At 40.4% G+C, this 24,991-nt stretch overlaps 1 protein-coding gene across 17 annotated transcripts in view; it reads right to left on the bottom strand.

Moving 5' to 3' along the window:
* The window catches only part of LOC123746519 (actin-binding LIM protein 2), a 284,312-nt gene that overhangs the window by 25,323 nt on the left and 233,998 nt on the right, over nt 1-24,991 (bottom strand). For 14 of the 17 annotated variants that reach the window (XM_045728060.2, XM_045728064.2, XM_069318319.1 and 11 more), the window contains 6 exons: nt 15,082-15,208; nt 13,844-14,028; nt 13,457-13,614; nt 8,863-8,937; nt 6,072-6,267; nt 4,895-5,122 (listed from right to left, as the gene is read on the bottom strand). In XM_045728060.2, the coding sequence (XP_045584016.1) occupies nt 4,895-5,122; nt 6,072-6,267; nt 8,863-8,937; nt 13,457-13,614; nt 13,844-14,028; nt 15,082-15,208 (969 nt within the window). Of the gene's footprint in view, nt 1-4,894; nt 5,123-6,071; nt 6,268-8,862; nt 8,938-11,132; nt 11,172-13,456; nt 13,615-13,843; nt 14,029-15,081; nt 15,209-24,991 lie in introns of all 17 variants that reach the window. The other 3 variants (XM_045728061.2, XM_069318323.1, XM_069318320.1) reach the window with 2 other exon arrangements.

The raw sequence follows: 24,991 nt of genomic DNA on the forward strand, positions 1-24,991 counted from the left end.
ATGTAGATATGATAGAGCCCAGTAGGCTCAGGAATCTGTACACCAGTTGATTGACAGTTGAGAGGCGGGACCAAAGAGCCAAAGCTCAACCCCCGCAAGCACAAATAGGCGAGTACAAATAGGCGCGTACAGTCGGTATGGGAGAAGAAATTTCAACAATGCCTAAGCCTCGATAAAAGGTCACAAAAGGCAAAGTTAGGGTAAGGGTCGAATTCAAGAGGAACCAAACAACACTGAAGGCTAAACCACACATATAAGATGGAGAGAAGATAACACTGAAGGTCCTTGATAATCAGTCCCAAGAAGAATAGCCCTGAAATTCTGCAGAGCTGGGTGCAGCAGATGGATGCCAGGCTACATGAAAAGGTTATCTGCACCATCTGGTGGTGTTCAGTTCATTTAGCAGAGATAATTAGCTTCAATTTCAATTCTCTCTCTCTCAAAGGGAGAGTTGACTGATATAGTTCTGCTCCTTTGTTTACAGTGAGATGGCTTTAGTGGCGGATTAAAAGTTTTATCTCGTCTCTTATCCAAAACCACATGGTTGGACATCTTATCCAGTGCAGATATAGATATATCCATATCTATATCTTGTCCAGTGGGGGCATAAGATTGGACATGTCCTAGACAGATCCCTGGCCCGAGCCTGGTGAACATCCAAAAGGGCATTGCTCAATTCTATATAAATGCAATTCAGAATTTTTACTTTAGCAAATGGTGCAATTTTGTTTGTTTTAAGTTTCTCAAAGAACAACTGAATTATGCATTAACATGCATAAAACTAAGTACAATACAGTACATGTATAAAAAAAATATTAAAAGAATTTTTTTTTTAAATAAGTAATTCAATGTTGCAATTAATGTCATCCCTTGAGTGGTAATGTATAGAAGGGTCACTATAACCAACACATCAGCTATTACTTAATTAAATAAGAAACTTAAATGAATTGCTGGAGTTCACTAACTCACTCCCTCACACACACACGCACGCACACACACACGCACACAAACCCTGTGATTTTTGAGGTGGTATCCATCTCAAAAAATTAACAAAGCAGAAAAGATAAAAAGATGTTACTAAATGGCTCCCAGACCTAACGCTGTTATATCCTTTCCAGTATTTTATCCTCGAGCCCATGTACTGTACTTTCAGTTTTTGGTAAAAAATTTTGGTGATACCAAACCAGTTTTTTTTATGTTTTTTCTTTCCCTAAATTGTGTCGGGATGTCAACAAGTAGTAGATAAGTAGTAGTAGTAGTAGACATCATCTCTCAGGAAGGATACGATGACCGATTTCTAGTTTCCTACTACATATCTGCCTTTCTCTTAATTTAGAAACGATTTTTGCAAAAATCTTATCTTATAGAACTTTTCCTTTCTCTTGGGATTTTCTGAATTGGATTTTTAGTAAACACAGTTCACAGTTCAAAACACAGTTTTGGACTGAATTCCATCCACCCATGGAGCTTTTGAGGTCTTCAACTTGTGGATACTTTTTGCATAATCTTGTATGGCATGGAGACAGCTTTTAACTTGTACTCTAAAGTTCCAAACATCTGTATGGGTGTTTGTTTATTAAATATGTAAATATTTCTTTAAAGAACAGTACTCGTGTTTTCAGCTGCTTTTGTCCTCAGTAAGAATCCTTACTGAGGACAAAAGCATGCAAGATATACAAGAAAATTTGATTTCGCAAAACAGTGGAAGATTGTTGGAACAAGTTAGGTGAGAAGGGGATGGAGGCCAAAACCATCAGTAATTTCAAAGTGTTATATTACAGTGCTGGGAAGATAGGACACCACTAGCATACCTCTCATCCTGTAACTACACTAAGGTAATTACACTTGGATAATTACACACACACACGTGCGCACACACAACACAATCAATGATTAAAGCCAGGACCCAGTAGCCAAGGCTCGGTTCCGTTAATTACAACTCGGTGAGCATACACATGCACTCAAAGATAATGCTTATTAACAGGAATTTAGTGTGTGTGTGTGCATGACTTGGTCAATATCGCTGCCAGCTCATGAACACACCAACATGTCTGACCGGTCCACGCACACTTTAAACAACGCGTAATAGCTGAAAAGTTGGTATACTAAAAAACCTAAACCAAAAACCCAAGCTTAAAAATAGGACATGGAAAAAACTGGCTATTCTAAAGCTCCGATGGGAGTAAAAGGGATATACAAGATGAACCAAGAGTATATATTAGGACATTCATGTAGCTGTATATATAGAGAAAAAAAACAGTTACATATAACCACCAAGATAAAAAATATGAATGCTCCAAATGCCCCACAACAATGAATCCAGGGCGGAAGATTGTTTATAATCTACTCAAAAACTATTGCTACTGAGATTTGACTGAATATACAGCACTCATGTTTAAAGAAAGTAGAATAACAGCTTTATCACCTAAGCTCACTTATCAGAAACATCTCTTTCGATATATCTTTTTTTTTTAAAGTGATATCCATATCGGCAAAGCTCACACCAGATTGATTTACACTTGGTATTTCAAGGACAACATACTACCCACAGATGCCTCATCCCCAAGCTGCTCACCCACTACTATTATCGCTTATACGCAAGAAATTGCAGTGCAGTAGCCGAAGAGGTTAATGCAAATCTGCATTATAGTTGTAACTATATATATGCATGCAATCTGGTTGCTCTGTAGTTCACATAACCTTTAATGCACAGCAAGTTAGCTATGTTGTCTAGCATGATATACCAATGCATGACATGTCTTTTTCTCAATATTGTTTTTCTCTGGGTTTCATATACGGTACAATATTCAATGAGTGATTTTTCAAAAATTTGGATTTTTCTTTTATCACTAAGATTTAGACTTACAATTCAATTCATTATGGATTTGGAGGCCTATTACAGTACAACTTTTTTTTCTTACCAAATTGCAAAATATTATAACTTGGAATATAAAACTGCTTACAATTATATATATATATATAGATATATCAAGCAAAGAGTCCTGACAAGTACTACTGACATCACTACATTTTGATATGTGGGCACAGAACACCAATTACTCCAGATCAAACAGCATTACCAAACTGAAAATTATAGAGGGTAAAGTAGGAGTGGATTATAGTCAGCATTAACCTGGGAAACACAAACAAGCTGAGGATGGCTTTAAGCATAGGAATTGGTTATATTGAGAATTAGGGAACAAAATTACACACACACATTACTCTGAAAACGATCTGCATAACACAACTTGTCACGTAATTTAGGTTTTAAAAATATTGGTATAAAAAGTAATTCCTAAATTTTTCTGGGAATGGAAGTTGCAACTTGCATCACAAATGTATTACTAAACAAAACGAGCTCATTATTAACAATTAAAAAAAATAATAATAGATGACCATGTTTGTGAAATCCCATTTTATGGCTAGCATGAGAAGGAATAAAGCATGTTGACCAAACCACACTAGAAAATGAAGAAACAACGACATTTTGGTCCGTCCTGGATCATTATCGACTGATAATGAACCATTATCAATAGTCAATGGACCAAAATGTCCATTTTGGTCTGTTCTGGATCATTATCAACTGATAATGGACCATTATCAATAGTCAATGGACCAAAATGTCGTCGTTTCTTCATCTTCTAGTGTGTGGTTTGGTCAACATTCTTCAGCTATATTATTGTAAATCATCTGCAGATGAATAAAGATTTGAAGTGCAAGATTATCTTCACTTTGCTAGTTGGCGACTGTAAACCCCAACACCATAATGATAAAGCATTGCTGGGTTCATACCGGCCAACAGGAATTAAACTCCAGCAAATTCCTTCCATGCTTCAAAGCTCTGGCCAATTGATAATTGTTAGAAGACACTACAAAATAATTTCCTGATTTGTCTATCTTTCCCTAACTATAATGTGAGGTTTCACAAACACACGGCCTTCTTTGTGGCAAATATTTTAGACACGGCCCACAATATAAACCCCAGCAGACATGACAGATACCATAAAATACTTGCCTTTATGATCTCCAAAGTATCATCAAAGTATATCCTGATGGCAATTAATGATGATGACCAGCTTGTCAGTCCATTTCTTCAAATTTTTAAGAAAGGTGAGAAGATGTTTACCCTCGTATGTCAAGTGTTTGGAAAAATAGCAAAGTGGACAGATGCATTCTCAGAGAAAACACACATGAATATTCATCAGGCAGAATTAAGAGTGTATTAGCAAGTCCTTGACTTAAAAAATCCGACTTACAAATGCCTGATCTTACAGGGAGCCTCTCAAGCCCCATTTGTCCTCTCTGGATTGCCATGTGAACTGGCTATGTCACCCTCTCCCTGTAATACTGTACTGTGAACAATGTTATTTTCACGTCCACATGAAGTGCTCTAGAGGCTGGCTGAGGGTACTATGTGGCTGACCTACACTGCCCCAATCAGAAGAATTTTGTACCCAGTGTAGTCCGTGTACTGTTTCCGATCTTTATCAAGGACAATAACATTGTGGCTTTATATAGTTACTTTACCCATGTAACCACTATAACTTGTCCAATATATTGTCCAATATATATGATTTATACTGTGTTATTATTAATAATAATGACATAAGAGGAAGTGTGTTGGTGATGCACTAGTGTCAGGGAAGAGGCAACCTATTGCCCTAGAAATGAAACTAGATACAGTATATAAACAAGTAACTGAAACAGCGAGGTTTCAGTTACCTCAACAGACTTACGGTAACTGAAATACCCTATCATGACAAACATTAAAACAAATACTTTTCAATTAAGAAATTGTATGAACAATTTAAATACAAAAAATGTCCAGAATAAATAATTGTTTACAGCTAATACAATTATGCCGACTTTCAATTATACAAAATTATCTACTTACCAGGGTCAGTGTAGGGATAAGGCGGGGCAGGGAAGTCATCTCTCTCAATTCGTGATACATCTCCAGAAGATGGCTTCCGTCCCCCAGGATAATGAGAAAGTATTATAGGTTCCTCATTGTTCATATGTGGAGATTTAGGTCTGGGAGTCTCCGCTTGCATTTGATCCACCAATACTCGCATACCTAATCTACTAGACGTCTTGGGCAGTGACAGTTTTCGATAATCCGCTGTAAATTGAAATGTAGTAAACAAATTTGAAATGGGTTTTGCACTTTATTTACTGAATAAATAATAATAAAAAATATAAATATTGCAAGCACAGTCTCCTCAAAATGAATCATGGATAAACCACCATGGGAATCATGGGAAACAATGGCAAAGTTTTATATACTGTACATTAAACAGCAATTTCTTCCTAATTGTCTCCATACCTCAACTTAGAAGCATATTCTTTTTGGCTGGGATCTTGTAAAAAAAAAAAAAAAAAAAAAAAAATCAAACTACCCATAATACTACATAGATTTCAACAAAGAAAATTATTTGGAAAACATTCAAATTATTCTTAAAGCACTTGTGTAAGCATTTTTCTTTTGGATCTGTAGTTTCTCAGATTTAAGGTTTCTTACTGCCAGGGATAGGAAGCCTCGTAGACATATCTATATAACCCATTCACAAATTTCATACACTGTAGAATTAAGCAATCTGAAGGAAAGCCAAATCAAATTCAAATGGCTATTTCAAGCTCAACCCAACCCATAAAGACAGTAGTAGCATGTGCTTCAAAACTACTACTGTCTTCATGAATTTATGCATACCATATCATTTAATAGAAAATGGCACTTTCCAAACAAAACATAAATTATTATTTAACTTTATACAGTAATTTTGTGTATGAAGTAGTTTGGAAATTGCCATTTTCTATTAAATGATACGGTATGCATACATTCATGAAGAGTTTAAGTGTTTTGCTTTGTTGGCAATTATTTGTTTTCACAGTACAGTACTGTATGTGGGTAAAGAATTTAGAGAGATGAGCTTAGAGAACAGGCAGGGAGCAAAGCACTGATGAAAGTTTTAACCTAAGTAGCTGTAGGTCATGTTTAAAGTACTATTCATTAAATAACACATTATGGTACAGTACTCATTTGACAATTATGGTATAGTATACAAACTTACTCGGCGGACGGTGGAAGTGTGGCGACTTGGGAGGAGGACGGTCGTAAGGGTCCAACGGGCGTTTGAGGTACCCTTGTGAAGGCTCGGCAGCAAGATAGGAATAGGTGTAGATGCGTGTGATGTCAATAGGGCTTTGAGAAGACTTGTACTCACGAAGAATCAATCCAGGCGAGCATGTGCGATATGGACCTGAGAACTGGGGTAAAGAAATTTACTTAGAATTTTTCTAAAAAGGTAAAAATAAAAGTGAACAAGCAGCCATATTTCAGCAAACATTTACAAAGGACAAATCAAAGATGAGACACTGCATGCGAGAACAAAAGCGTTATAGTGTCTACTCCTCATCTGATTGCCTTTAATGAATACTTTAATCTTGAGGTTATCTTGAGGTTATCTTGAGACGATTTCGGGGCTTTTAGTGTCCCCGCGGCCCGGTCCTCGACCAGGCCTCCACCCCCAGGAAGCAGCCCGTGACAGCTGACTAACACCCAGGTACCTATTTACTGCTAGGTAACAGGGGCATAGGGTGAAAGAAACTCTGCCCATTGTTTCTCGCCGGCGCCTGGGATCGAACCCTGGACCACAGGATCACAAGTCCAGCGTGCTGTCCGCTCGGCCGACCGGCTCCCCTCTTCACATGTTTTGCAACACACAGACACCATAAATAATGTAGTCTCTCACACACACACACAATTCTCACTATTAAGTACCAGTAGAATTTAACCAGAACTTTCAGTGACTTGTAGCAGCATACATGATAACTACCAGCAAGTAACTCTAGTATCAAGTACCTTATCCCAGGCCACTGAAATTCATCACAAAATTTTGTTGACAATTTTATTTCTAAAAGATGTAAAATGTATGGTGTGTGATCAGGAAGTTCCAAGAAATATTTGATTGTATGAACACATTAGCGTTACAAATTGAAATACACAGTCTGAAAGCTTACCTAGTATATCAGGCCTTAACCTTCAAAGGGTGTTACAACCTTTCTTAAGAGTTACATGGTGACCACCTGTTACTCTCATAACATGTGGTCAGAGTTCAGCCTAACTCTGCCAGTTTTGCGTGAAATTGTAACTACTGTACATGCATTGAATATAGATTTTTTTTTTGTATTTCTAATGTTTTACCATGATTTTTTCAAGTAGAATGATACATTGTGCTGTCAATAATGTTCTTTGTATCACAGACTATAGATCGTAGCTATGCAGATATTTTCGTATCACTAATATGAACACTACGTATTACTGCATATTCTTTGAACAATAAAACACAGTTTCTGCTGTTATTACAATATAAACAGTACATGTTATGATGTGGTTTTGTGTGGTAATGAAATCTAAGCACAGCATAGCACCACACACACATACACCTGCCTGGTGGAAGATCACAGAATTCAAGGTAACTGTTTCATTGTCATGTACACTTATATATCAGCCATTGCCACAGAACAGGAATTTCTAGAGTAGATTCCAAGTGATACTCAATAATTGAGTAAATTTAATAACAAGCCTTATCAGTGCATTCCTGTTGTCATTCCCGTGGCATATTTCTCCAAGTCTGGTTGACCTTCGTCTCATTATCTTTGAACCTCCAACTACAAGACATTCAAAGTAATCATCATCATCATCATATCCGCAGTCGTTAGTAATTAACCAACTGTCCCTGAAGTAATCATCAAGTCAGAAATCACTCCTCAGAGCACTCAGGGTTACCCCACAACCTCTAGCACTCCAACTCGAAGTAATTTTATCAACAGAGACTCACTACTTCAGCAACTTGGAATTACCATACCATGTTCTTAGCAGCTAATTACTAACTGGTGTTTCTAGTATACACAGTCATGACATATCTAACTCTATTTGCACTGTTACCAGTTCCTCACTCCCATGGTTATCTGCGGTAACCGACTACTGTGTATATAGCGCTTGGTATATTTCCTACTCTATTCCAGAGTACAGTGTTACACTGTCAAGCCAGAATAACATTTATATTTACTTGTAGTGCACATGCCTATCCAGACTATTATATTAGTGTAAGGAAAAGAATTGAAGAAATTCAGTACAATATGAGAAACAATAACGGCTATAAATACCAAGACCCTATATGATGCTGGTTTTGGCGCATTCAGTTCCAATTATGTCTCGGCTGTATTTGGGAAGGGAACCAATTTATTCAAACGAATGCACCCATTTGAAAGTGCTTGTCCCCGAAGTGAGACAATATAATGTCGAGCACTGTATTCAGTCTTTATTTATCTAAAAGGCTACAGTAGTGTTACTATTTAAGCAGTGCAAATTATCATATAAAAAGCAAATTTTCTTCTAAGACAATTAGAAATAATAAAGCTTTTAAAGCTAGCTTGTATCAGTAGTAATGTCTGACAGCCAACCTTTACTGTGAAAATAACACTGAGGTTTATGACTATTGAAAGCAAACTTGACTGACAAATTGACTACTGTGCAAAACAAGATAATTTGTTTATAGTCAAATCAATTTAAGTAATAAAAAAATGCCATAAATTCATGTTTACCATATCATAAATAGTATTACCTAATGCAAACATTAAGTGTTTAGAGGTTAATTAACATTTTGTATCACCTTTTATACAAGTACTTCCAAGATATGTCAATTTGTCAAAATTCATGATCCAGTAAAGTAGGCTATTGTACAAGTACTGTAATCGAGATGCATACTAGCCTGCTATTGCAGCACTGCTAAAATGTATATCTAACACCATAAAGAGTAAATCAAACAAACAGGACACAAAAAAAAACTGATAACGCACCTTGCGGTTCAGGCTGTTATATGGGCTATAGGAGCGGAAGGATCCATTAAGGCTTGGCGTGCGGGAGCGAGAAAACTGAAACAAATGGTTAACAAAACTAAAATAAATCTATGCATGCCTATACACTAGGGTTTGCCTAGAAAATTATATACATGCTAGGTTTAATTAAATAAATCCATTAACCTTTGATCAAAATTAAATACAAAGGGAACAAAATTATTTTCAACTTAAAAAGGTTTAAAAACCAAAAGTAAACCACACCAATACACTGTAGGATCTGGAATAGTTTACGCATGCTAACCCACACACACACACACACTAAACTGCAGCTCAAAGCAACGAAGGCAAAACTTTCTAATCCTACAAATGTACACAATATTGCCCAGTTAGAATACTTCACACGTGCATGTCTGCAATATTCACACAGCTCTTAACAACACTATTTCAAACATTACAATTAAATTCATACAACAATGTTTTAGTACATATATGTAGTATATATTCCACTAGACTAAACTAATTTATGTCTTGTTTAAAATCTTTTCAGATACAAATGACTTATAAGATGACACTTTATATTAAAATAATTTGCTTAGAAGTCAAATGTTCAAAATTAAAAGCTATAAGCGCACACACTATACACAATATGACATCTACAGGCACAAATGTCGCCAAAATTTCTTAATTAATGCAAAATTGGTCACCTCTATGGGATATTGAAATATTTAGCATAATCATTAACAATAATAAGGATATGCATGATTCCCATCATTATAAGCACCTCCAAGCATAATAGCTATGTACTATTGGGCTATGTAGTGTTCAAACATATAATTAGCATTTCTAATACAGCAGAAACCTCACTCTCTTAATACACAGTAAAGCCAAGGTTTACAATGCTAAATATAAATAGACGAACAGTGCAAGACATTACTTGAGGAAAGTGATTATGACCAATATCATTACTGCCTTCATCCTGGAGAGAGCCACTTTCTAAGAGCACATGGTCTCGTTAAGAAGCTTTATCATATTTTTCTTCTAACTTAATATGACAAATTTGAAAGAGCAAACAAATCACTTGTTAAAATACATGAATTTTAAAATTCATCATCACTGAAAGCATTATATCAGGATTTTAAATTAAAATGTCCTTGACTAATTTATATATTTTGGATAGCATATGGATTTGTAAAGTAAAAATCACAGCCGAATGATTATCTGGCTTTTACCGATACTAAACTTTTCCATAAATGTGTTACTGTACCCTATTTTTGGAACTAATATATACCTGTCAGTAGAAGTTACCAAACCTGTAATTATACACTACCAGGAGAGAAGCGAGTTGGATTTTCTCTTTCCTCCTTACTTCTTATCACCTTGATGTTTCTAAACTTTAGTATACAATATTTAATAATATTGTACTGACCTGATGTTCCTTACCTTGAGGTTACCTTGAGAGAGTTTCAGGGCTTAGCATCCCCGCGGCCCGGTCCTCGACCAGGCCTCCTGGGCCTTACAACTCATGATTGATAATGCTTTCTACATATTACTGCTTGTTAAAGTGCATGTGAATTACTACAGAAAATAAATGTACATAAAATGCTCCAGAAGAAAAAATTAAAATTATCCGAGATATTAACAAATCCGAAAATGCAACTTCTCACTTAAGCAGTAAGTTGAACACTGCACACAATCAAGTTAGATAAGTAGAACTCTTAAGCTTGGCAACTGAGGACACCAATCATAGTTCCAACAATAATTCTGAAATATACGTATCTAATATTATGACACTCAAAGTAACAACATTACATTCACACGTAACTTGCAATGCAGGAATAAAATTTGTAATTCGCCTGTAACAATTAATAATAAAATATAACTGGATCCTCATGCCTGTGAAGCCAACAATGACTGCACTAGTGATTATGAATTACGACTCCTGTATTCTCATGATGCATGTGCAGCCACCGCAAGAAGCCTTATGTGGGGGTCCACCGCAAGAAGCTTTACGTGGGGCCACTGCAAAAAGCCTTATGTGGGGCCACTGTAAGAAGCCTTACACGAGGCCACTGCAAGAAGCCTTATGTGGGGGCCACTGCAAATAATCTTATGTTTAGCCACTGCAAACATATAACACTGTCATAATCACTGTAGGTCACATGGATGGTTTTGAGTTAGTTAACGCACTCTTACTCAAATCAAACGTTAGTCCAAGAGTACTGAAAATCATAATAAACATGAGTGGTCACGTGCACTCCAGGAAGGCATACCCGCCGCCATCTTCCCGTAGATTCTACAGTTTCAATATACTGTTGAGATGGAAACAACAACAACACATCAGCAATAACATTAACAAAATTATTTTGGCAGAAGTTAAAAATATCGTACCCTTATTTTAAAAGATAATATATATATTTTAAAAACTGTACAGTTCTATTCATAATATTTCAAAATTCTTCAGAACATTAATTGAAAGGATGAAATAGTTAAAAAAATTAAACATCAAACGATACAAAATATGATTTTACTACCTAGTGTGAAGAACTATATACACAAACTTTCCCAAACATTTTTTTATAACTATAATATGTAAATCAACAATACAAACAATTAAAAGTGTGCAAGTGCTTGGAGCAATATCTAAATACTGGAGAGGCCATCAAAAATTGAAGACACTACCAATTGCCTCCAGTAAAATTAAGTGTATAAAGCATCTGAAGGAAAGTGCCTGAAAAATTATATGAATAGGCACAGTACAGTATGTACTATATACTGTAATAAACAGGTACAGTGTAGTATGTATATACTGTAATAAACATGTACAATATGCATATAATAAATAGGTACAGCACAGTATGTATAATTTTCAAGACTAAACTACAAAGTAACATTACCTATAAAAATGCACCGAAATCTCAGATAATTATTAACCACTACTTTTGTTACTTCGAGCCAAAATTTAGTGACAGGTAAAATTTATCATGAGAAACAGAATCTGCACCGCCACACAAACCATCTAACACTGCACTTGAATGCTCCGCAAAACTACGGCTGCACTACTCCCCGTGCTTTGTCAGATGTAAACAAAACCACTTTATCCCTGTTAACAAAATGCCACTACCTGGCACTGTTTTCCAACATGTTGTGTCCTATTCAAATTCAAGCCCCACTTACAATCACCTTCATGGTCTTCCTCTTCTGCCCTCAAATCCATTATCATCATCAGTTGATCATCATCCATTCAATTTAACATGACCAAACCATCTTACCGCACTTTTAATTCTGTGCAATTTACAGACCAATAAACTCCTCATTTTAATATTTACTCTATTCTCCTAACATCTATCAAAGCAGTTGAATAATACTGTATATGGTACAGTATATATAAAAACTGGAAATAGTCAAGATTATATTAAATGATGGACATATATATATAATTACTTTATGGATAAAGTAATTTTATCTTTGATCACTTGAGCACTTATGGCTAGTCTTGCAAGTCCTGAATGGTAATCCTCTAGGTATCTCATAAGAGGACCGAGTGAGCCTTGTGTTAATTTTGTCATGGCTTCTTATTTTCAGGGACAGGAAGCCTATTAGGCTTACCGAGGTCTGTTAGGCCAGCTACTGATCTGATCCCAGGATCTGACCCACAACAGTCGCCAAACCAGTAGGTCCAAATTTACTACGTACTTGGTTAACAGAAACATCAGGTGAAAGACAACATGCCCAAATGTATCTGTCTTCTCATAGGAAATGAACCAAGACTGGGTGAGAACCGAGTGCTCAGACCACTGCCCTACAGCACCTTGTCATTTCTACTTATAGCCGAGTGTATCACGATGGAATGTCCTATCTAGTATGCCCATCAGAGGCTTGTCATAATTGCTAAATAATTAAATATAGTACTCATTCTAGGTTGCATAATTTCTCAGCAGACCAAGTATTTTGCTTACTTATCAGCCATAACATTAATGCATAAAACTAATCTGTTTCCCAGACCAAAAATCAGTTTTCCATAAAACCATTTATCATTAAATTCATAGCCCGTAGGTTTCTGGACTAGAGCAGCACAACCATGCAGACAAGCTCAGGTTTACTGTAAAAATCAATCGACCAAAACAAATGATCTAACTGGACATTATGCAATAATTAACAGTTGGAATTATCGACTAACATTAATTTCACATCCTCTAATAACTGAATATGGATAGTAGCTGCATTATTTGCATTAGTTTTATATAAAACTATTATTTGCCAAAATTCTTATTCAGATATGAATTAGAAATACAATCATTTAGATGGTACATTAAAGCTACCCAGAGATAATGAATGAACAAATTAAATTGTGATCTAAAAATGGGAAAATCTGATAAAACACAAATGAATACATGAAGTAACAATATGCAGGCGATGAGTCACAATAACGTGGCTGAAGTATGTTGACCATACACTAGAAAGTGAAGGAACGACGACGTTTCGGTCAGTCCTGGACCATTCTCAAGTCGATTGTTACAATCACAATCGACTTGAAAATGGTCCAGGACAGACCGAAACATTGTCGTTCCTTCACTTTCTAACTAATAGCACTTACCTGCGTTTCTGAAGCTGTGGAACTCATGCCATCAAAGTCACGCTCTCTCTCAGTTTTTTGTTCCCCATTTATGTGATGGCCATTAGATAATGAGCCATTAAGGACTGTACCATTTTCTGTGGGCCCAGGACCACAACGAGGATGCCAAATAGCTGTGCCTGTAAATTTGCAGATGAAATATCTTTCAATATACTGAACACTATATATAATGACCTATGTGAAATTAATTACAAACAAAACTATCATATTTTAATGCAAATTGTATGTTTCTACCTATGCATATTTAATATTCACTTTACATTACAGAAATTCCTTAGTATTGTAGTAAAAATACTGTACTTACCAGATATAATTTACACGATATATATTAACAATAGAACAACAAACCTTGCAAGTACATCTCTTCTCCATCTCCAAATGGGTCGCCACATTTGGTACATCGTGCACAAGTTGGGTGAAAGTGGTGATTGTCGCCAGCTTGCAACACTTTACCACTGATGAACCGGTTGCAGTAAGCACACTTGACACCAAACTGGGCCTGGTAATCCTTCTCACAGTATGGCAAGCCATCCCTGAAACACCAACCGCGATCATACTGTATTATAAGAGCTCAGTAAATTCAGATTCTGGTAACCCAAATCTTTTAGTAATCTGAATGAATTCACACTTCAGTTTTTGGCCTATTACCCCCATAGGAATTTTGATTATTGAGATCTCTGCTGCACAAAAGCCTGGATAAATTTGAATTTTTTAATTTTGTTAATATTCTCAGTAAAAAATTCAACTAATGCAAACTGGGGTGGGCCCCATATAATTTGGATTATCAAGCATAGACAGTACAGTATTGCCCTGAAATGTATACAGTAAAATGCTAACATATGAAATGAGTTGATAAAGTTTCAAGTTAACATTATTTTTCACGAATGTTGATTACCTACCTTATGCCAAAAATAATAGTTTTGTAGGTAAACCTGCAGGTTATCAAAAAGAATGTGAAGAGCTATGCATCTACAAAACAAGAAAGGACTTGCATAATCCTGATAATGAGCATAATAATACAGCCTGTACTTGCACTGATAATAACCTAAGTGTAGTTACAGGATGAGAGCTACGCTCACGGTGTCCCGTCTTCCCAGCACTCTCATATAACACTTTGAAAATTGATGACAATTAAGACATGTTTCTCAAACACCTCGCTAATCTATTTTAAGAATTTTTGGTTGCGTCAAACTCGAACTTGGTAACGTCAAATACGTCAAATATCTACCACCAGGGAATTGTACAGTACATGGTCCAATGATAAACTTTCTTGTACTACAATACACAAGTCATGAAAGTTTAACGCTAATATGTGAAAGCATTCTCCAGGTGTCACATGAACATGACAATACAATAGTAAATGAAAAGGGCAAACCAAAAGGTAACCCTCCTAGATGTGCATGTAATTCAACAAAGACACAGCAACTGGGGTGCAAATGGATATGCAGTATATCTAATTACAAAAGCATTACAAAACTAAGTGGATGACAGTTGTTAAAGATTCGCTACTTGGAACAAATAGTTCCAAGTAGCACGGGCTATGGTGAGCCCGTAGATGACAAGCATAATTACGAAGTTATACTCACTTTCCCATGTACTCTCCATGCAGCACAGTGCTGCAGATGGCACACTTGAAACACCATATATGCCACTGTTGGTCCAAGGCGATCAGTGCCTGGCCCTCCACTAGCTCTTCCTTGCATCCAGCACATTCTGCAAGAAAAACACCTGCTTAGTTTGCAAGATATACATTGTTACACATGTTTTCTGCATTATGGCATATAAATGATGCCAGTGTATCAATACTTAGCCAATACCTTGAGTTTACCTTGAGGTGATTCTAAAGTTCACCACACCTAGCTCTAACTTGGTACTCCTTGACCCCACCAGTGATAATTCACTGTACATTACCTACTATTAACAGTCTTTTCGTTAGTGGTAAATTCAAGGAATTTTCTAAATTTGGTAAGTTTCTGAACGTTTTTCTTGCTCGGAAAAACTATTTTTCAAGTTATTTTGGGAAATTGCAAAAAACTAAAATGTATAGACGACATACAGTAGAAGTGATACCAGACCATTGCAAGAGTAAGTACAATCATAACTACAAAACAAACACCATACACAATATAGAACAATACAGTTATTAAGGTTGGTAAAAACACTTAAAGCCTGATGTAGTATAAAGAAGCATGTATTAAAAAACCAACTACTGTATTACCTAGTGAAACCCCAAATTTTTCATCCCCCAAATCATATAGCACATAGGCAAGGCAAGACATTTGGGTACATTTGCTTACATTTGATGTCTCTGTTCATCTAGCAGAAAATAGCAACTAGGAATTAGGCAATTGACTGCCTATTTAGACCTAGGTTAGGTTTGTTATTCCTTTTTTTTTTTAATTTTTATTCCATTTAGAATTCCTACAGTATAAATATGAACTTTTTTCGGTATGGTGTATGACGAGTCATACACCTCGTCTCATGAAGCAGAAGGACAACTGGGAGTGTGGTATTGTAGTGCACGAATAGTACTGTACACCTGGTCTTGTGACTCGGTAATCAGTCTACTGCTCCATTAAACTAGTTGTACAGGGCTCCACGTGCACTTTAGTCTAAAGGAGCAGTAGAACAGCACAATCACACTACCACTACCACACACTTGCATGTCTGCTGGAGTGTGGTAGTCCACAAGGAGCAGTACAATGACTGCTGGGGTGTAGTTGTGGTGGTCCTCGAGCACTGTACTCCCACTACAAAAAAAAAGTCAAATTTGACAAATGTTACAGTGACATCATTGGGGGTGTGAAACACACTTCCACCTAGTGTTGTTAGCGGGACCGTTGAGCAATACTCAGCATAATGTCCTCTATTTCTCATGTTTGTCACTGAGCTGGGACGACCCCTTGGTACAAACTACAATTGTTTACAGGAGTTTACCTGAGGGCCACCAACACTAGTGGCCTCAATGAATACAGGAAGCTGGCGGCTTGTCGCTGTTCCCCCCCCCCCCCCCCCCCCCCCCCTATTAATTTGCCTTTATCTTTTCCAGCTAAACTTTAAATGTTAAGTTTTGGCATTTACAGCTTTGGCGGGTAGGCAGTTCCATGGGTTTAATTGGTGTTGCTACTATAAAATGTGTCAGATGTAGCGTAGTAGACTCTCAATCAAATGAACCACAGTGCAATTCTCGGGTAGAGCACATAGTTTGATCACATGCACATGTACTAACACCTGATGCTTCTGTTCACCTAGCAGTAAATACCTTCCCAGGAGTTAGGTACCTGTTGCGGGCAGCATCCTGGAAAATGCCAGTAGTTCCTACGGGTCCATCAATGAGCGAAACAGAGAGCGGGGTAGAGCGACGGTTTCGCTTCATGCAGGTCAGCGTTCAATCCCTGACCGTTTAAGTGGTTGGGCACCATTCTTTTACCCCGTCCTATCCCATCCCAAATCCTTATCCTGATGATGATTGATTGATAAAAGATTAAGCCACCCAAAGGTGGCACGGGCATGAATAGCCCGTAAGGGGTGGCCCTTTTGAGCCATTACCAGTATCAATAGATGATACTGGAGATCTGTGGAGGTGCGACTGCACCCTGCGTGACGTGACAGGAGATGTCTCCCATCCCTTATCCTGACCCCTTCCCAGTGCTATATAGTCGTGATGGCTTGGCGCTTTATCCTGATAGTTCCCTTCCCTTCTCCCCCCCCCCCCCGGCAATTGCAAACCAAGCAATTGTAAACCACGTGCGTGGTTCACACAAATCAGTGAGGTGTTGACTAACACACGGGAGTTGGTACAGTCCACCAACAATGCAGTGCCTCTAATACCATGAGGAAGATGGTTACATCAGCTAACCTTAGCTCCGTAATGATAAAATGATGCATTGTTGGAGTTACGTCAGGAAAAGTGAAAGCAAATCATGTTTTGGTGGTGCAAACCTGGATTTATGGATTGTGTGTGTGTGTGTGTATTTATATATATATATATATATATATATATATATATATATATATATATATATATATATATATATATATATATATATATATATATATATATATATATATATTATTTATCTATGATATAGATGATGATTGATGATATGTAGTATGTTGTTATAAACCCCAATATATATATTATTTATATATGATATACTGTACTGTATATGATGATGATATGTAATATGTTGTTATAAACACCAAGATATTCATGGGTGGTGTATACGACGTAGCAAACAATCTGACTTTTTAAACGTTATGGAAACTGCAAAGAATTGCCTCCTAAAAAATTTGTAACAAGTTTCTGTGAAGAAGCCATGAACAGACAACGGAATTACTGACGACGTCACAGTTCATTTCGTAAGGCTTCCGTTTCTCTTATAATACATAATAATTATAAATAATTTGTCAGGGGGATAGGCAGCCAGTGTATATTAATAATTCACTTATTATGTCACAACCCCATAACAAGCTAACTCCCGGGTACCAATTTACTGCTAGGTGAACAGGCGCATTAGGCGATAGGATTGATTGATAAAGATTAAGCCACCCAAGAGGTGGCACGGGCATGAATAGCCTGTAAATGGTACAATTTTTTGTTCAGTAATTCTTTTCAGTATTCTGAGGCGATAGGAAACGCCCCCAACCATTTATGTCCCGCCCAGGATTAGATGCCAGAATTCCCAATTCTAAAGTCCAGATACTATAGCCTAATAAATAGACGTGATAAGAGCCAAGTTGACATCAGCCAGCCCACACATCACAAGGCTGGCATGGATAAAACGGCCTTACTTGGTTTCCTATTAGAAAATCCACAGGACCCGTGATGAGGATTGGAACCCATGCGCTGGGTTACTTACTCCCAGACACACAGGATTTTCTCATTGATTTATCACGTTATTGTGACTTCTCTGTGTGGTTTCCTATTGTCGGGGGACAGGTGTGGTGTTAGGCTATCGTCCTGGGTGGAAACGGAGCTCGGGTTCAATCAGATTTCTGTTATCAATCCCCCAATTTCACCCCACAGGAAACATGCGAGACTTGGTGTAATAGCCTAGTTGTGCTTGCGGGGGTTGAGCTTCGCCTCTTTGGTCCCCGGCCTCTCAACTGTCAATCAAATCTTAGGTAGAAGATGAAGGATAAAACAAAGTATATTTACCTAAACACAGAGTAAACTTTATTACAAGCTTTCTTGACCCGTCCCTCCGCCTTTTACAATACTTCTTCACGGAGACACGAACTTGGGTGCTGATCCTGACGTCCTCTGGTCTGCACTCCTCACTCCCTACGTCGCCCTCACTATCAGAAAACTGGCAAGCATTCTCGCTCCCCTCACTACAGTGTCCTGGGACACACTTCGCAGGGGTTTTGAATGTCATGGGGAGCGTAATATACCCTTCGTAGTTTCCCAGTTTCATGAGGTCAACGAGGGAAGAACATTTCTCTGAAGCCGGGTCGATCGCAAGCAGGATGGAAGACTGCTGACTGGTTGCTTCTGGGATGATGGTTCTGGCTGGACTAGTACGCCCAGTGACTGTGGAAGCCTGGTACGTCTCTTCTGATGAAATGGTGGTATATGGTGGCGTCTCTCGTGGTTCTGGGGCCAGTGGTGATGAGTAGTTCTCTATTGATTCCTGCCCAAGTGATTGTTCTGATGGATTGAGGGTACTTGACTTGCTCTCTACATACTCTGGAGTAGGCGAGTGGTTGATTGGTGGGAGTGTAGGTGGGCAGCCCTGTGTCTCTGGGGCGTGTGATGAGTTCTCTACTGGTTTTAGTGTACAAGGAAATTTGTGCTGATCTGTCAGCTCAGGGGCGGATGACCAGAGCTCTCGACTCCCTGGTGATAACGAACAATTCTCAGTATACTCCGGGGAAAAAAACTTTTTGTCCTCTAGCGATTCTGGATAAAGTGGGTTCTCATACAGTTCTTGATTTGGAAAGTTGCCGTTCTCTCGTAGCTCCGGAGAGAAAACTGATGTATTCTCATTTAATGAGCGAGGAGACGGGGATGAAGCGTGTATTTCTGCCGTTGGATATGACTGGCTAATGTTAGCTCTACGGCATGATGAAAAGGAATTAATCAATTCGGAAGACACAGGTGTCAGTTTCTCAGCATGTGTCTTTCGGTGAAGTGGCGGAGCTGCGAGATTTTCACGAGCAACGCATTTCAAACTCTCCTCGTGTTTTCTATGAAAGGTATGGACACTATTGGGATTGAAACTACTGATATTAACCTCTGAGTTAGGAGGGCGCTTATGCTCCGGATACAGCAAAATGATCGGGTCTACTTGTTCGGAAGATGTGAGTGGTGAAGTTTTTTGTAAACTAGGGCGTGGACACGGGGTTCTGGTCGAGTAAGGTGACTGAGGGACAAGGGGTAATCCTACACCCTCTTCTAGTACCTCGGGCGTGTTGAAGCCCAAGACGGATCGAGTTTCCAGGACTAGATGAGAATCTCTATCACAGGTTCCTGGATCCCATAGGTTCTTGCATGTTGACCGCAAGGTCGTATCTTCGAATGACAGTGACTGTGGCCCGTTTTTCTGCAATCCACTAGTGTCATCCCTTTCATGTGTGTTAGAGGAAAAGGTTTCTGATAACTTTCGAAGTCTGCCGACGGGAGCTGAGGGTGTGGCCGTGCCGTCTGGTGGTTCCCGCTGAGCAAGTCCTCCAACAGGTGTGTGTGTGACACTATACCTATCGGAAGGAATTGCGACCCTACGATCCGGCGCACCTGAGCCTCCACCATTATCACCCAAGGAAGCCTCTACCCTTGTTTCCTGTGGGAGGGAAGGTTCACTCCCATGGTCAATGACTCCCTGGTTTAGAGGGGTAGTGGTGTTACCCTGCCAGTGACCTTCAACTCTTGAACCACCACCACCAAGATCATTTTTCAGGATAGATGTGGGTTGAGTCAGTACTGGAGCCTCCGGAGAGAGGATGGGAGCGGCAGATGAAACATCCTTGGTGGTGCGACAGAGAACTTCTTGGATCTTCCTGTAGAGTGGGTAGCGGGAGCAGAGAGAGTGACTGAGGCATGAGGCTGGGATGGAAAGTCTTCGCTGTAGTGGAGATAGCGAGGACATTTTCCCCTCGGCGTCGCTGCTTGGTACTGGCATTTTGTCAAGGTGTTCGTTGGTCAATGTTCGCTTACCCGTGGAGTCATCAGCCTCACTACACACGCCGTGTTCCCCACCCGAGGGGTAAGCAAACTTGACTGCGCTCCAAAACTTATCCCTGGAACGCTCCCAATCAGTTGCTGCTGCAGCAGTTGTAGTATGTGCAGGAGGAAGGTGTGCGAGGCTTGCAGCAGTCATATGTTTCCCCCGACACCCACCCCGGGCGGTGCTCCACCTCAGGCCGTGTGGCCAGGGCTGGCCAGGGGCGTCCACCGAGGGCTGGACACGACGTGGCCGCCACCCGCTACAAGTCACTCCTTCCCTATCATTAGCCCTGTTGGTGCTCACTCTCGCCCCACCACTTCCCAAACGAGGATGAAAATCCATGTCTGGCTGGACGGAGGCGCCAGGGGCAAAGGCTGGATGCGGGAAGTTGAGGTAGTTAAAAGGGTAGCCGGGCCTGGGGGAGGTGTGGTAATGGTGGACTGGAGTGTCGAGGCGACTCCCATTACCATGGTCACGCTGGTGTAAGCTGTCTGCTACACCCCTCACAACACCCTCCACCCCGGGTGATACTCTGACATTATTATGAGGGAGAATTTGAATTTTTTGATTGCACGAATTCTTACAGCAACCACAGTCGGTACCGTCGCAACACTCGGTAACTCTGCCTTCCAACATACTTTCACAATAGCCATCACCGTTTTCACTATCCTGGCATATATTAGAGTCATATGTTAGGTTGAGTCGTCTGGTATTGTCACGTCGCCTGGGCCTGGCCCAGCACTTGTCAACACTTCTGCCCTGGTACATGGCCGCCTCACACACTGCCTCCCCATTCCTCTCCTTTATCATATTCACCGATATATCTTCATCGGCGTAGTTTTTATCATGGTTAGTTTGTACTGTAGCAGTGGAGTATACACCAGCGGCAGGGGGCGGGGCGGTAGCGGGCGGTGGCCGCCCATTTACTCCTAACTTCTCACGCACGCTCCATTGCGGCAAAATTTTATTTGTGCCGGGATCATTTTCTTCGTCCTTCACGTCACTGAAAGGTCGTAGACAAAAGTATGTTTTGCCTCTCTTGCTTTTATTATTTTTTTGTGTTAAGTGTTGATTTGTGAGATCGTTGGTAACTTGTACCTCACCTGTCCTGCCATTGTTATGGGGGATATCGAGACACCAGCTGTCATTGTCTACCCTGCTCCTGTTGTCTCTCTCATATTTACCTTGATATTGCGATAGGAAATCTAGAGAATCATGTGTTTGTGTGGCGAGGTTTGTGTCGTTATCGTCATGTGTGGCTTGCATGTCACAAACTAGCGCCTCATCCGTGTCGCTATCATCACCATCACCGCTCTCATCACCACTATCACCTGTGTCATCACCATCCTCGCTCACTTCTTCACTGAGGACGTTCTGACCAAGAATGGTATTTAAGTTCACCCCTCTAAAGTTACGATGTGTTGTGCTGGCATCGTGGAAATCGTAACTCGTATAGTTATCCTCTCCACCGTGATGGTCGTACGTGCTGGTATCGTAGCCTCGTCTGCCGGCGGGACATTTCCGCCTGTTCCCATATCCGCTCCACATACCCGTGTCCTCAGGCCTAGTGCAGCTGCTAGGCTTTTCACCAGAGTGCTGCCAGGCTTGACATCCAATCTCTGCCTGGTAATTCTGGTAATTATTGTCACTCGTGAAAAAAGGCCCATTTACGTGGTAAGCATCGGGAAATTCATTATCATTGTGAGAGAAACCAAGTGATGAATCTTTCAATTTTCTCTGAATTTCCTGCCATCTCACAGAATCCTTTTCATCAAACCATGGACTTCCGTCTGACACGTGGGCTTTCCGAGTCCATTTTTCATGGCCTTCGTTCATCAATACTTTGAGGTCATCCTGGTGACGAGGTCCATTGTGTGGAGCACTCGAGGATGTATGTCCCACTCGGTACCATCTTCTATTTTCTTGGTCCAGCCACCCATCATTATCCTGGCAAACCGATTTGCCAAATTTATCTCCCATTCTTCTGTGTCGCATCCGGTTTTTGCAGTTTTCCACTGCTTTCCAGGTCACCACCTGGTGGCACCTGTCTCGTTCCATCAGACATCCTAGACAGGTGCCAGACGGGTGAGGTACGGGCGTGTCGGGTGCTGGTTTGCAATAACTCTGGCATGTTGCAAGGTCTGCTGAAGTAGCACCACGTTCTGTAGGTTGCCAAAGGGCTGGATTATATCCTAGCAGTGTAGAGGAGCTTCCTAGGTCAGAACGGCTTGAGCACCGGGACTCCGGAATACCAAGCGACGTAGTGCAAGCATCAGATACTGTGTACTTCGAGTCCACCACCAATCTCGGCCAATCGTGACAATGCCAAGTGGCATCTGAAGCATAAGAGGCACAGTTATCTCGTGTGTCAGAGTCTGTGTCGCCGTCGGAGGAGCTCGTATTGCTCGCATCATCAAATTCCGATTCGCCAGTAGATGGACCCGACTGCGGATGAGCGAAAGTCTCTCTCAGAACACAAGTATCAGCCTCGCTCCACTCACTCTCGGACAAGGACCCGCAGGAGCCATCACCGACGCTCTCCGCAAGGGCTTCACCGGAATTAGCAGCATAATCGCCATTGAATTCCTTCCCAGTATTAGTTGCGGCTACCCAGTTACGAAGCTCGAGCATGTATTTCTGATTTCCGGTTCCGCCAGTGTCAAAGCGCGCAGTGTTATCAACAGGTTGGGAAGGGCGCCAGAGAGCCGTCACATCACCATGGTCCAGCTCACACACCAGTTGGCCATCTGAAATTCTTCTTGCTTGATCCACTGCACTAAGCCCTTCTTCATTGTCATAGTTGACATCATGACTTCGCCGACGTATGAAGCATTTTGAGTGTTCTTTCCTGTTAGAGTCAGCATCATCCCACGACACACAGGACTTTGCGCCAGACACGGTCCTTCCGTTAGTGTGGTCTAGAGCTTCCGGGGTTCGTGCATCATCACTCGAGCCGCTGTCATCTATATAATGCTCTTCACCCCAGTCGAAACACTCGTCCGTGTAGCCGAGTTCTTCCCTTGTTGCTGCTGTTTCTTCTGCCTGGTCCCTCTGAATGTCTCCAAGGCTTCTGAACGGAGTAAACTCGAAATCCTCATCGACTTCCCACTCATCATTATCACTCAATCTCTCCTCTGCACCCCTCACCTTGTCACATTCCTCACATTCTTGTGCCTGGGTTTTCTCCCCTCTACCATTGTTTAACGCAGTGGCTTCCGCAAGGTCAGTTTGGGGCTCAAGGGCAAAGACCTCATCCTCGAGCCACGAGAAGCAGTGGGTGACGGCACAGATGGCTCCCTCCTGAGTTATGAAGTCTGGACTCACTCCCGCCCCGGAGTCTGACGAGGCTGACGATGACGCGGGATCCTCTTCGCTCTCGTGAATGTCCAAACTGAGATGTGTCACATCCTCGTCACTCGAGCATCTGCGACCGTCTTGTGTTAATGTCTCGGTATCTTCTTCCAGATCCCACTGGAGGGACGTCAGACTAGGAGGGTCCTCGCAGGAGTCACACTTCTCTACTAGGCTCTTCTCGCGACTCAGAGACACACACGACACAAGATCAGAAATACCCTCATCTTCGGAAAAGGTGCCCCCGCTTAAGGACAAGACCCCTGGCTCTTCTCTGTATTTTAAAGATTCATGTTTATCTAAACTTCCGAGAGGTTCCAGTTTATCTGAATCTTGAGGAGCCATATCAACACCTTTCTTGCTTCTGCCGGTGTGGACGCCAGCGAGGGGCGTGGCAAGACCACGCCCTGATAGCTCCCATGCTACTTCGTCCTCTTCCTCGGCGTACCCTCGAAGACGCTGCAAAAGGTCTCCGCTGAGACGTATACGAGAGAACTTCTTGCCCTTCCTGCAAAAGGCGCTGTTCTTCAGAGATGACGTGCAGGTGTTAGCATCTGTTGAGGTGGTTGCTGGGTCTCCCATCTCACACCTGTCAATACGTCTGGCATCTGTCATCCTTGATGAATGCCAGTCTTCGTTTTGATTATCCATTATATCCTCTTATTATTGGCCCTAGTTTGCATTTAATTATAGCCTACAGTACAATACCTTCCAAGTGTACATTCCTTTACAATCTGACGTTGTTCACTGTTTAAATATTTTAATAAATTATGTCTTGTCAAAGTATCTGCGTGTGGGCCTTCCTTAGCTTTATTACTGGCATTAATCACAAGAGGCCAGCTTTAACATATTGCTAACACCAGCTTACTGTCACGAATCAAGCTTCCATCGCCCGGTGCTAAGTGCATCACTGCCTTCATATACGACCCAAGTGCAGGGAACTCGCGATCTACCCAGCACTTCAGAGAAGGTGATA

This window comes from Procambarus clarkii, chromosome 90 (genome assembly GCF_040958095.1).
Source record: "Procambarus clarkii isolate CNS0578487 chromosome 90, FALCON_Pclarkii_2.0, whole genome shotgun sequence".
NCBI classification, from domain to species: domain Eukaryota; kingdom Metazoa; phylum Arthropoda; class Malacostraca; order Decapoda; family Cambaridae; genus Procambarus; species Procambarus clarkii.